This window comes from Molothrus aeneus, chromosome 13, assembly GCF_037042795.1.
Source record: "Molothrus aeneus isolate 106 chromosome 13, BPBGC_Maene_1.0, whole genome shotgun sequence".
NCBI lineage: Eukaryota > Metazoa > Chordata > Aves > Passeriformes > Icteridae > Molothrus > Molothrus aeneus.
In genome coordinates, this window is record NC_089658.1 from 6729539 (window position 1) to 6743724 (window position 14186).

Here is a 14186-nt window from a genome sequence, read left to right on the forward strand (position 1 = left end):
TGACTTCTTACTGCTGATGCAAATATTTTTACCTTGGACTAACACTGGATCTAACTTAACTTATACTTTGAGAGTGTTCTTAATGTTACTATAGAGAACTACATACATATGAGATATATTTTGTTATAGATGCTTTTTCAGATTATTCAGTGGGATGAGTTTTATATTGTATATATGAGATAAACTTTCCTGCATGCTAGGAAATTATTATGTTCTTATTCTTTTGCTAGAGAGATGCAAAAAAATCCTTACCATTATTTTTATTTAAGAAGTTTCTTCCTCCTGCCCCTCCCTCCCAGCTGTTGAACAAATACAGGCTGCATTGTCTGATGCAAACAAATTCATTTGCAGTCTGGACTAGATGTACCAAATACTATGATTACATAACATGGCAAAATAGGATGAAATTATTTTATGTAGGTGCAGTCATTAAGGTAAGTGTATCTTTCACCTGCATAAAGGAAATCTCTGGAAAAACATTAAGGAAAATGAACATTCATTGTGTAGATTCATGGTGCACATATTCATTGCTCATGCATGTTTATTCCACTTTCCCCAGCAGGGCCAGTAGGGCACACTCAGGGGTACATGCCCATTGCTGTTGCCCAGCTATTTCCCTGGTGTTTCACTGTGGGACAGCATCTGCAACGCACTCACTCACCTCTCTATAGCAAAGCACCAAACTACCCAAGTGAGGCAAGCAGATAAATTGAAAATATGCCTCCAAAATTTTCAGGAGGGAAACCTCATGTAACTCTTCTTGCAGTTTTACTCATTTTCATGTTTCATCTTATTGAAATTGCAGCGTACACTGATTGATGTTTATCTTCACTATCTTATTTTCACCAAAGAAATGACAATAATAATATTTCAGGTGTAGACATTCCTGCAAGGAGTCAAAGTTTTCCACAGTTATTTAGGCTGAGATTCGTAAATCCCAGTTTTGCTGCTTGCACTTCACATTTAATCATACAAAAGTGCAGACCACACCATAAATTCATGTATTCAGCAAATTTCCTGTTCCCTAATCTCTTTCTCCCTGGTCAGTGAATGCCTCCTTCTCGCTCTTTAGCCCCACAGATACACAGAAATTAGGTCAGCCACCAAAAGGCACTGCCAGATTAAGAAGAATAAATATTCTCTGCTTATTCTTGGTTTCAAGTACCTTATAGGATCAAACCTGATTTTTTTTTTCAGTAAGGTGGACTATGCTGGGTGAAAGGAAGGCACATTTTCAGCATGCCTTCCTCAGTGCAAACCTTGTGCTAACACAGTTTTCAGTAGTGTAGAATCATAACTCCATTCACAGATTTTCAGGGGATCAATTATTCTTCATTTAACACTTCTCTTTATTCCTCTGCTTTTGCACCATAAATTTGTCATTCTCATGAAGCTGTTTTAGGGCAAAGCCACTGTTAAACAGCAGTGCTCTTTACGTTCATTTACCATCAGCTCACCAAAGATAAGCAAAACAACAAAACCAAAAAAACCCCTCTATTAAATCTTGTCTTTCTATTCAGTGTGCTCATAAATCTGAAACCTCCCAATCTTTTGTTGTTGCTGTTTTTGTTGAAGTTTTCTTTTCCTTTAAAATAAAAATAGGCAATTGATAGACAAGTAGGAGAAGAAGTGTGTTTTACAGTCACATTCCTTTTGGCCCCAGAGCTGCAAAACCTTCAGACTGCCCTTTGCTTGCTCCCAAGCGTAAAGCCTTGATGATTTAAATTAAAACAGAATGAGGCTAGACCAGAAACTTAAACTAATAAACTGAATGCAAGCAGAAATGTATCTTTAAAGCAATATATGCTATGATACAGTTTAAAGAACCAGTTCAGCTCTCCTCACCCACTTGTTTGCTGTGTCCTGCTATATGAGGCATGGGACTGTATTATGGTTGTTATGCAAATAAAATATCCATGCTGGAGACTCCTGATGGAAATCTAAGCAAACACATCTGTGGAAGATATTGCTGTCCCAAAGTGAGATCCCTGGGTAAATGGGACTTGCTTTCTGATTAAAAAATGAAAGTCTTTGGGCCAGGTGCTAAGCAGCTGCAAATTGATCTTGCTCTATTAATATCAGTGAGGACTGAAGAATGTCAGTTTACTTCAGCTGCGTATATTAAAAATACCCTTTTAACACAAAATTTTAGATTGGATGTGGGATCAGGTCCCTCTCAGGCAATGTTCTTCTGGCAGCCAGCTAGTAAAGGAAAAGACTAACAGTCATCAGCCACAGCATCTTAGAATAAGGGTCATTAGCATGACTTAAAAGTCTCAAACATTTAAAAAGTCTCCTGTATAATTTCTAAGCACCAGGGACCTTTTGATGCTCACTGTTCAGAATAATGGAATTAAGCTCATTGAATTCTTGAGCTGTTTTGTCATGGTAACAGCTTGTTCAACATTGTGGACAGGGTGGCTCTTAGATCCACCTTTGGCCTGTCCAGAGATGTCCAAGGCTTCTGAATAACTTCAAGTCACATATGTTCCCAAAGATATTGTTAGAAAGCAACCTCAAAAACGCCATCTTGACAGAAAATCTGTGGATGATGAACTTTGGAAGTAGGTGTCAAAAAGGGCAGCTGTCTAGAGTCTAGTGGGAGACAGCAGGGAGAGCAGCTCTGCATGGGAGGCACCGCTCTGCGGAAAGAACGTTCTGCCTACGCTGGGCAGAATTAACCACCATTTGTCTGCCTTGGCAAGAGGCTCAGGTTATCTATAACTCTGTGTGATGAAGCACGCAGACATGTGGCAGTGATTATGCAGTGCCAATCTAAAGTCAGACAGTGCTAATGTAACTGTGTTACTGTTATGTTGCCACCATCCTTCTGGCTGAGAACCCACCTCTCACAGTACTACCGAGTACAAGCTGGTATTTTTAGCTGACTCCTCTGTGTTCCCTTGAGCACTTAGACAGTTTTGCTTGTATGTACTTCTCTGTATTTTGACTTCTACTTTGCTTCTGTCGGATCTGATGAATCTTCCTATGGTCTGTGAACTGCTGCTAGCATCTGTGAAAGATAACCTGGAAGACCAAACTGATCATCTTAGTCTGTGTCACAAATATTCTCATCTCCACTGGGGAATTGTCAAACATCTGGAGATCAAAACGCTACAACGATGTTTTATCAATGCAGCACAAACTAACTGATAAACTATTTTTTTCTGCCTTTTCCTGAATCTCTTTTCTCTCTTTCCCTCCCTCCTTTATTTTCTCTGTTCTGTCTTGGTTGCAGACTATTGCTACCTTTCTCATAATTATTCTGTATTGGCCCCCAGCTGATATATTAGCTACTCTAGCTCAGGTTTCTACCGAGCAAATCCTGTGAAGTAGATGGATAGAAATAAGCAGACCTGACAATAAGTTATTTCTAATCAAACTCAAGTTGAAGTCTTTCCTTAAACCCAAGAAACTTTAAGGATTAACCTGTTTATTGTCACCAGATATATCTTAGAGGATATTGCAGCAGGTTCCCAAAACACGCTGTCCATTGTGAAGTCAATATTGCACAAGGGCGGCTGCAGCTCTGGCCTGAACGGGGGAGAGGCTGGGGCAGCCACTTCCCAGCCCAGACTGGGAGGGAAAGCACATACCCTGTGTCAGACAGAACAATGGGAGCAAAAGCCCTGTAATCTCTCCTCCTCCTTCTCTTACTCCTTTCTGCTGTCTAACCTTTTCTTATCCTGGTAAATCATCTCCTGCCATTAAGCCTAGGTAACCTCATCATTCTCACATACTTAGCTGAAATTATTTTCCCAAGTTAAAAGATTTGCTATTTTCTAGATGACCAAACACTACAGGCCAAGGGGCACATTCAGCTCATGCCTTTAGCATAGCCTTTCCCTCAGCTGTAGCCTCCCTGAAAAACATCTGACCTAAATTCAGAGATAGTTTGAGTCTGGGCTAGTTTATACAGCTCTGAGACTCCATTGAGGTACAAAGGTGCAGTAAATTCTACTTTGCACAGATGCAGGCTGAGCACACTAACAAAGCTACTGGTTAGACAGTACCTTAACTGATCCTTTAACTAATAGCAGGTCCCTTTCTGGCTCTTTGTTAACTGGGAAGAAACCTGCATATGTAACCTCAGCATGTGCTCCCAGACCACAGGAAGTATATGATGCTCAATGACACAAGTCACAAACTTTCCCTCTTCATTGCACATCTAGAGATTGTGGTACATTATTCCATCACTTCACACTGCTTGTGTCCTCAATGGCAGATGAGTCAGATGAGTCAGCTCTCTTACCCCACACTTGGGCTGTAGATGCACCTTTAGATTGCTGTATTCCACTCATGCCTTTCAGGAAATTGCCTTTGTGACTCTTCACTTCTCTCACCCTTAAATCAGCTGAGGCCATAAGTGCTTCCATGCTACTGCAATTTTATGTACAGTACAGCTCGTTGCCAAGGAACAAAGCAGGTTACTTTCTAATGGGAAGCCTGATTCTTTTGTTCTACAGAAAGAACAATTAGGTTGCTCCTGAACCTAGGCTTCCCATGCTGGCTCACAAAAAAACACTTCCATTACTTCTTTATTTCTTTTACTGCCATCAAAGGCTGATGCTTAGAATTTTTTCCCTCCCTCTATTTTAATTTTTTTTTTGTTCTGCCAAGTCAAACTGCACTTGAGAGTAAGCATGCTCATCTGTTTCAGATGGAGATTATTTTACGTTTACAAGACATGAACCCATCGGAGTGTGCGGACAGATCATCCCTGTGAGTATCTCTACTAGTGCTTTCTATTTATTTTCATTTGAACCAGCTCTCTTTAAAGACACATAAAACACGGGCTTCAGCTATGTGTGTTTTCCATTACGAAAAAAGCTGAGCTCATATTGTTGACATATCTTTAACAGCCTCCCTGCAAATGCTTATTTGAACATGCTAATAGGGTTTAGGCTCTGTTATTAGGAGTTAAGTTCTCAAGTCATAGAATTCACATGATTAAAACAAGCAAAGCAAAACACAGTGTTAATATGCTGTCAGTGGTTATGGATGTTCACACAACTTATGGAAAATTGATGCTTTGCTGTGGTAGTCTCTTTATTTATTTAGTTTTTACTGTGATTTAACAGGCTCCTCAGTTCCTGGGAGAATGTGATGTATTTTAATTCCATTCTTTCCTGCTATTTCTTTTACAAGGCTGGAGGAGAAAAGGAAACTCCAGGAGACATATCATTACAATTAACATTGCGTAGCTAACAGAAGACATGAAATGTTTGTTTTATTTGTTGGGAGAGAGAAACACATCATTTCATCAAATCCAATACTCCCCCTACACCCCAGCAGACACCCTCATAATAAAATCTTGCTGAACACTGCATGGGAATTGCACTGAGAGGGTAACTTTTTCAGAAGAGCCAGTTAACCAGCTTTGGCAGAAGTTTCAATGGGAGGTTCACATACAGCTATTAAAATATTGTGTGGAAGCTTTTTTGCTTGACAAAACACTGAGGGACTAATCAGGCCATTCTCTGAATTTTTTTTGTTGATGTTGATTTTTTATTTTGTTCACATTACCACCAAGCCACTAAACAGAAACACGGAGCAATTCCATTACAAGAGGAGCAGCCAGAAAAGATTACTTTAACAATGTAAAGCCCTTTTCTCCTATTTATATTTGTTGCTATTTCATGCCTTTGTTAAGGGGTGGCTTTTGTGTTTGGCACTCAGGAGAAGCCCAGAGAAACGTGCAATGACTCAGAGAGTCTGTGGCTACAGCTGTCCTGCAAACACCTACACACTCTCCTAACTTGGTCCTTATGAATGAAAGATTCCACAGCTCCATCCCTGTTCCTCAGCCAGGCACATGGATGAGCATTTAGTAAATGACAACCCCAACATCCAACCCCAGCATTGCTGCACATCTCTTATGCTTGTTTCACTGAGCTGAACGGACAGACCTGCTGAAGAAACTTGGCCACAGGCTGAGGGTCATGCCGAAAGCAGGATTTATTTAGTTTAGATGTATAAACCTTTGTTCAGGGTACTCAGCCATCTACCATACATGTTTGTTCTTCCCTCAGTTTTGTTCTCCAAAGCCTGAAGATGGCTGTCATATCCATCTATTCTAACACCACTGCTGATCTGTTCTGTATTTCCTCCACGCTACCAGTCCCAGAGGACAGCCCAGGCTGCTGCATGTGCTTGGCCATTGCCTGAGCAAATACATTATTCAAAAATAAAATTAAACAGCAAGTCTAACACTGAACTCCTCATCCTCTTTCACATCCCAGCTTCCATCAAAACATGCTCTTTGGCAGTGCTATAGCATAAACAGGGCTATATAGTGCCCTATAAAACTGCTGTGAGCTCTCCTTGCAATGCCATTAGAAGTGCAGGCTGTTAGCACACTGCTGGCCCGACAGCTCCCCTCCCAGGTTTATGTACTGGAGATGGAATTAAAACATCACTTTGTCTCCGGAGTTTATAAACAACAGAGGGAGTAAAAAATTGGGTGTTCTCTGAAGGAAAGACAGTTGTGTATTTTTTCAAGCTAGCCAGGGGCTAGAGAGATGTCTGAGAGTGGCAGCTGATATGCATCAGGCAGCAACACGTTCTGGCCAGTGGCTGACTCTGTGACTGATATTTGCTATTCTCCTTCTAAAAGAGACTGTTGTATGCATTTGTAAGAGTGATTGTGAAAACACAGTTATTTTATTACTCTGACATTTTCACTAAAATCAGCAGGACTATCCACTTAACCTGCTAGGATCAGGCCTTGGTGCACAAGGCTTGTTACTTTTATCTTTATCCAAGGCATGTTTGTGCATTGAACTAATATAATCCACTACATCATCTACTGCAGTTCAATGAAGTTATAATGAATGACAATACAAAATTTTATAGCAGCAAAGCATTTCTCAACTTGTTTTTTACTGTCCTTTTAATGTCTTCCATATAGATTTTTCAGTAAGAAGTCTTCAAGAAAATTAAATGCTTTGATTAAACATTGACATTTATGGACTTTTTATTGTAATTCCATCAACTAAGGATTATATAATTTTGAGTATAAATTTTATATCTTAAGATGGGATATGAAACTTACATCCAAAACTGCTTCAACATGAACAGTTCTTTCCAAATGTATCAGAAGCAAGACCTGTTTTCATGGGGGAATTAAAAGTGCCAACAGCAAAACAGTAAATTAAATAAAAAGTTGTGACTTAAAAAATTAACATATAACAGAACTTTTTTATGGAGATTGCAGGTGGGGGTTGTATTTCTTTGAACAGGAGAGAAAGAACTGAGAAGTCACTGTTGTTGCTTTCTTAATGGCAGCTATTTAAAAAAAATCCTTGCTTTGTGCTGGGAAAGATTTATGTTAAGGATCAGCCTGAGAAATAAGTGAGGTATCAGCTTGACATCTTGAAAACAAAACACCACGGCAATATTTTTCCATCAACTTTTTTTTTTCCTACAGTGGAACTTCCCCCTGCTGATGTTTGCATGGAAGATTGCTCCAGCTCTGTGCTGTGGCAATACAGTAGTTATTAAACCAGCAGAACAAACACCACTCAGTGCTCTCTATATGGGTGCCCTCATCAAGGAGGTAAGAATAATTGAGGGGAGTGATGTCTGTCTCTCCTTGTGGGGAGGGAACCACCAGCACACCCCTGCTTTAACGTGCTCTAACAGTTCTCATAAGTCATGCTTACCTTCATTCATTCCTATTTTGACAGGCTGGCTTTCCACCAGGAGTTGTCAATATTTTGCCAGGATTTGGTCCAATTGTTGGTGCAGCCATAGCCTCTCATGTTGGCATTGATAAAATTGCTTTCACTGGATCCACTGAGGTAAGAGGATTCACACATTACTGTAAAACATGAATAAATACTTCAGTCCTTGTGCTGCATTTCTTACTGCCACTGGGTAAAAGAGCTACATCTAAATAACAGTGGTCTGTGCTTCCCAGCTAAACTTATGTACCACAGGACTTCCCAAGCACAAGCAGCTCCTTTCCTCCAGCCCCTGCTGTGCTCAGCACCTCAGCACAGGAGATATGCCTGGAAAAATATTGCTGGGATTTCCTGTGGGCTTAGGAGGATGTGAATCACATGCAAGTAGGCAGAACATCCCGTGTATATCACAGCACACATAAGTGCTGCTTTAACATCCATAATTTGTGTGTCCTGCTGTACTTGGGGAAAAGGGAGAGGAAGGGGGCAAATTGTGCAAATATACTTCAACTTTGATGCTGCATACAAGTACATTGAGGATGAGGAGGAGGCCTAAAAAGGAAGGAATGCAGGGAGAAAAGGAGATTGTCCAAGGTTTCCGTTCCCAAAATGATGGGAAGAAGCTGGCCAGAGGATGAAGGGAGACAGTTGTCTCCTGGATGCCAAAATGCCTTGCTAGGAGTTTATGCTGCAGATGTTAGAGAGGAGGCTCACTCTGAAGATGAAGGCTGCAATCTAAAGCAAGACTAACCCCCCAAACTCTCATCACATCTTGCTCTCAAATATGTGCCAAGCTGCCTGTTATCAGGGTTGGGGTGGGGGTGACAGAGGTACTCCAGACTGAAGTCACAGGAGAAGGGGCCTTATCTCATCGTCTGAAGGCAGACAGAAAGGAATCTCTGTGGGAGTTTCAGGGCTGGTTATATTTAGAGAGTGCTAAACCCAGCCCTTTTCAATTCAGAATCTGACAAACTATTGTATGGAGGGAGCTAAACCCCAGGGATCCAGTCTCCCTTTGATATGTTTGACCCCCACTCGTGGCAGTGGAAGGCTTTATACATCCCAGGGATACTGCTCTCCACAGTGAGGCACTTTGCTTTTTGATTTGTGTTGATAAATTCACTGACCATGCAACCTGGCTAGATATGTGTGGGTATCTCCCTGGTGGGCCCAAGGATTGCAGAGATCAGCTCAATTATTTCAAATAAATTATTCTGGTGGAATTATTCTGTAATTGAGTTTGCAAGTCTCACACAAACCTAAATTACCAATAAAATGTAGCTGCAGTCGTATGCCTAATTTGCACACACAGGTGTTTTGCAATTACTATATGCCTGCACATGTTTTTTTAATGACAACTTCAGCTTCTAATATACACAGGTTACATTCTAGCCATACAGTCAATGGCTACATCAGATTTCAGATTATTCTATGGAATTACTCTAGTCATTACATCTTCTGTATCCAATTAAGATTAGCATCCTGGAATACTGAAAATTTTAATATGAGCTGATTACCCCCCATAAATTAAGTTGAAACAATTGTTTTTATAAAGATATGTGGTCTCTGTTTAAGATAAATATTCTATTATACAGGATGTTGCACTGTTTGGAAGAGGAAAAATACAGATGGGTTAGGTTTCAAAGTTGTCTCTTGTAGCCAAAATAAATTTTTATTGTAGTTCCAGACAGCTTTAGTTTTAATAGGCGTTTAAACTCAAAAGCTGTGGGTTTTATACTAACTCAGTGCCTACCTTTAAAAGCCTTACTAATAGGAAGTGAAAAGCATTACAGAGATGAAAAAGCAATTCTCTAAGAACCTAAAGCAAGAACAGATGGATCGTTGTAATGCAGAGTTAGTGTAAACTATTCCATATTGTTTCTGATTTCCTGTAACACTGAATTTTTGTAACAGCAAGTCAACATTGTAACATTTTAAACACCACATTCTGATATGAGCCGGACTAGAGCCTCTGACTCCCCCAAAGCAGATTTCAATTTCTAGTGAAATAATAATGGAAATATTTTGTCTCTCTGGTACTTGTCTGAAGCATGTCAACTGTATACTCCAGTGATGGGGATTTCCAATAGCCATTAGGTGTATAAACACCAGGTATTAACTCCATTCCTCCATTCCATCCATGTGCTAGTTAAGGCACTTCATGATGGGCAAGTTAATGATAAAACCTATCAGTACAAACACAAAGATCTTCAAATTGAGATTCTGAAGCAAGGGTTTTTCTCAAGTTTTCACTATGAGGTTCTTTTATGTAAGTTCTTTACCTTTGAAGTATACATATAGCTAATGAAAACTATCCATTTGCCTGTAAAAATCACAAAAATGGGCTATTATCTTTTTTCTGCAGTTTTCTTGAAAGGCAGAAAACAGGCTGCTCCTCCCACAGAAAAAAAAAATGCTAATATATTCCAATATTTGGAGAACCCAATCCATAGAAATCCAAGCCAAAAGGCCAAGTTCACAACCTTCCCTCAATAAAGCCTGACACAGGCACACCACAGAGCCCTCCAGCCTCACATCTTATCTTGCACCAGCAGCAGTACCAGATGCTCACAGAAGAAGAGCGTGATCCATGTGTAGAGTGATCCTTTCCTTGCTGCAGCCTCACAGCTTCTGACAATCAATGACTTGCACACTCCCAGAGCCCAGGGGTGCATGTGGACACTTGGATTCCATGTGCCAATTGCCTTGTCACCTGTGCATTAGTCCAGTGCCTCTTGACACTCCTGATGACTGGGAGGCTTCAATCCTGTGCCCATGCAATGACAACACAGAAGTAACTTTCAATTTCTGCTTCTGATTTCTAGTTTAGAGCTATCCAGATGCACTCTCTTCTCTGGGTTTTAGATTCTCAGGTGCTCTGAATGTTTTAAAAATACTGCTATTTACTCCCCCCCACCCCACAAAATAATGCATGAAAAAGCATAAAGAGCTCTTTTTCTCTTGTGTCATTGCTGTTTGATTTCACTTCTCTCCATCTTTCCTGCTGCCCCTCCTTTTATGGGTTAGCTTGCACACATTAAAAGAACAGTCTGCCAACTCCTGCATCCCTCAGCCTATCTGCTTCTTATGAAACACTCTCCCATGGATCATCTTCCTCTCCCAATCCCCTAGTACATGGACCCCAAAGCTCTTCCCTCCACAGCTCACTTGGAAAGGGAAGGGTTCTGCAAACACCTGGCAGTCTATGGATTTCACTCTGACATCTGTCACACTGAAAGAAATCAAATCATACTGAGTATGAAAGCCCACCTAAAACACTGTGCCTCCTTAGGTTCCGGTAGCTTTCTTGGCTTCTCTGCTTGCTTCGGTTCACTCTTCAGCAGCCTGTTTGGTACAGGCATTTTAACCAAAATGTTTATTTTTATTGTGTTGGTTTTAGTCAACCAGGGCTAATCTATGATCCTCCTTAATTACAGCAATCTCCTCTCAGACTTCACTGACACATTTTTTCCTCATCTTTCACAATCAGATGAAATTTAAACTGCCATAACCAAACTTTCTTCCAGCCAATATGATCATGTTAACAGTTGCTCCTACCTTTCCTTGAAAGTCCATAATCAATGTACATATCTCATTACATCTTACTGAATTTCTCCTTGCTCCTTCTGGTCCCGAGCTGCAGTGTGGAGCTCCCACTCACTGAGAGGGAGAGGTAAAGCTCAGCTGTATCCCTGTTGTTTACTGTACGTGCCTTTTCCTTTTGCACTGCCCCTCTCTGCCTCAGCTTCACTGTTTCACATATTCTTGTCTGAATTCCTTTAAAAAACATATTAGCAACTATTTAATTAGAACTAGCAATTTACAATTTCTGAGTTTAAGAACACGTCCAAACTCAGGATGTCTGGCATTCCCATGTGTCTGCTGTTAGGCTGCAGTGCTCAGAAGTTGAGATGTTCTACAAGTCTCTTGCCCAGTGAAATAACAGTGGGCTTTATGTATTTCCAAGACAAATGCTGATGAGGGGACAATTTTTACACATACCAGAAATGCAAAGTACCTTCATATTACTTTCTTGTTCTCTAAAAGAACTTTTGCTTTGCAAAAAAGGTGAAAGGCCTTCAAATATCAGAGAAAAGCAGTCATCAGAAGCCGGTTTACTCTTAATTTGCCTTTATTCCCATTCAAATCTGTGAGCTCAGTTAAGGCTTTGCAAATCCAGCCATTCTCCTGCTGTGAGCTGTCTGCCCAAGTCTCTCCCTGTGTGCTCCACCTGAACTGGAACTGGTGTGGGGGTGGTGTACCCAGAAGTTCCTGGTACACAGGGAATAGTTGAGGGCAATATGTTCTGGGTTTAAAGTTAGAGATTATTATGGAGAGTAAGAAGTTATAAATATTTTAGAATGCAGATTTAAAGCCCTGCCTGGGATAAAAATTGTATTTTGATTGTTGCAAAAGTTTAATGAGTTCTAATAACTTCTGTTTAAAACCAAATGTGTAACCTCCAAATCAGACTGGCTTACAACTCCCTCCAGTTGTTAAATGCTCTCAAGATGAGAATTATAGATAGCACAGAAAACATTTGAAGTTCTGGCCAACAAGAAATGTATCCTAAGTGGCTGGTTTCCACTTTGTTCAAACTACGACCCATTAAAATGCAGACAGATTTAAGATAGGATTCAGGTCTGTGTTCAGGCAGCTCTGCAGAGTAACCCAAATAAATATCCAACAAATTGGTTTGGATGCCTGTGTAAACAAAAGGTCTATAAACAACTGCAATAAACCCCAGCAAAAGAGTCTGCATTTTGCTTGGCAGAATGTTTTCTTTATGCACTTAGATTAACAAACCATGATCTCATCATTAGTCAACAAGATACTAGAGAGACCATCAAAGCAAACTACGGGAGAGTTGAGATTGATTCATGCCAAACAAATGTTTGTAGCTAACAGCTGTATTACCACTGATTCTAATTTACTCAGCAGGATTCTCCTTTCATTTCCAAAGTGAGATGAATGTCCCAATGCATGATGTAGACAGAATGTCTTCCTACTGCACAGGCAGTGGGTTGTGTGAGCTCTTCTGGATCACACAATCTCTTGCTGCTTTTAGGCTTCATGAAGAATTGCAACCTGGCATTTTCAACTTTAGCAATAAGAATCCTAAAGGTGATCTGACCTGTTCTGAGAAGTCTGTGAGCTTATGGTGCTACACACATGTCCTGTGTAAGGATTTTGGGAGGCTACATTAGCATTCACTCCTGCTCCTGCAGAATCTTTTGGATCCTATCTTGGACAACTCGTAGCTCCTGAATGAGAAGAAGTTGTTTCCCTTCTCCTTCCTTTGTGTTTTTGGTAGCATTTAGGAAGCTGTTCCTGGGCAACTGTTGTGCCTCTTTGCCTATCAAAAGAAATCACCTTCTTAAACCCAGTACAAATAGGATGGTGTATCAGTCCTATCAACATTAGCAGGAGTTTGGCCACAGACTTCCAAGGGGCCAGGATTTAACCTATGGAACAAGTGAGGCATTTATAGCTTAGGATTCTCTCCAGGAATTGTGTTCAGGATTGCCTTTTCACTAGTGCTGCACTAGTCAGGATGCTCTTTTCAGGGCTGCTCCTCACATAGGGCATTGTACAGTCAAATAAAGCTGCTCTTCTTTGTGCCAGTATTCCAAATTTGCTTGTCATTGCAGGAGACACACCCTGAACCAGGGTGGCTCTAAAATGCTTGTCAGAAAGATTTTAATATAATCTGGAATTCATAAAAAATAAGGCAAACTGAGTGAGCAGCAGCATGGGTTTGAGGGTTTTGCCAAAACAATGACATCCAGTGTCTCAATAGCTGGAGAGAGAAAACTGTACTTCCAGAAAACATTGAAAATTTCTGTCTGGCCACATCATCTCCACAAAACTTAATTAATCTCTTGTAACTTAAACTACTTACTGTCCTACAGATAATCTCTCAAAGTCCCAAGAAAGGTATAGAGTATATTATTTAAAATGCCTAACTGATGATGTATATCTCCTCTGCCATATCTTGCACTGTTCATGGAGTATTTTAATCCATACATCTCCCTGTACAGTTCTTCCCTGCACTGTCCTGTCTGTGGCAGTGTCAAGAAAATGACCTGCTGTTCAGCTAGACTGCAGCTCCCCTATATTCAGTTGTTCCCTGATGATTTACTGTTTATCTGTGAGCAAAGGAAGGTTCAGAGCAAAGGAGAACCCAGACATTCTGAATGACAGAGCTGAAGAGGAAGTACCACAAACCTTGGAGGTTTGCTTTTGACTCATGAGACTTTGAGTACTCTAACAGTAACAGGCAAACCCACCTGTACCCTTTAGAAATACTGATTTCTGTCTGAAAACAGAAAATTAGGAGAACATGAAAGGCAACAAAGGTTTTTAAATTTCTGCACAAAGTATTTAAAATGTGACTGCTTAAGCCTCCTCTTGAAAGAGACATTAAACTTTCAGGTAGAGAAGGCATAAATAAACAACAATAAAATGTTTTAGATCATGATACATTCTCACTGCCCAATG

General features: G+C 40.4%; 1 protein-coding gene across 1 annotated transcript in view; it reads left to right on the forward strand.

Annotated features, from left to right (window-relative positions):
• ALDH1A2 (aldehyde dehydrogenase 1 family member A2) overlaps positions 1-14186 on the forward strand; it is a 52164-nt gene that overhangs the window by 25553 nt on the left and 12425 nt on the right. The window contains exons 5-7 of the mRNA XM_066558572.1: positions 4661-4722; positions 7430-7558; positions 7689-7802. Coding sequence (XP_066414669.1) covers positions 4661-4722; positions 7430-7558; positions 7689-7802 — 305 coding nt within the window. The remainder of the gene's footprint in view (positions 1-4660; positions 4723-7429; positions 7559-7688; positions 7803-14186) is intronic.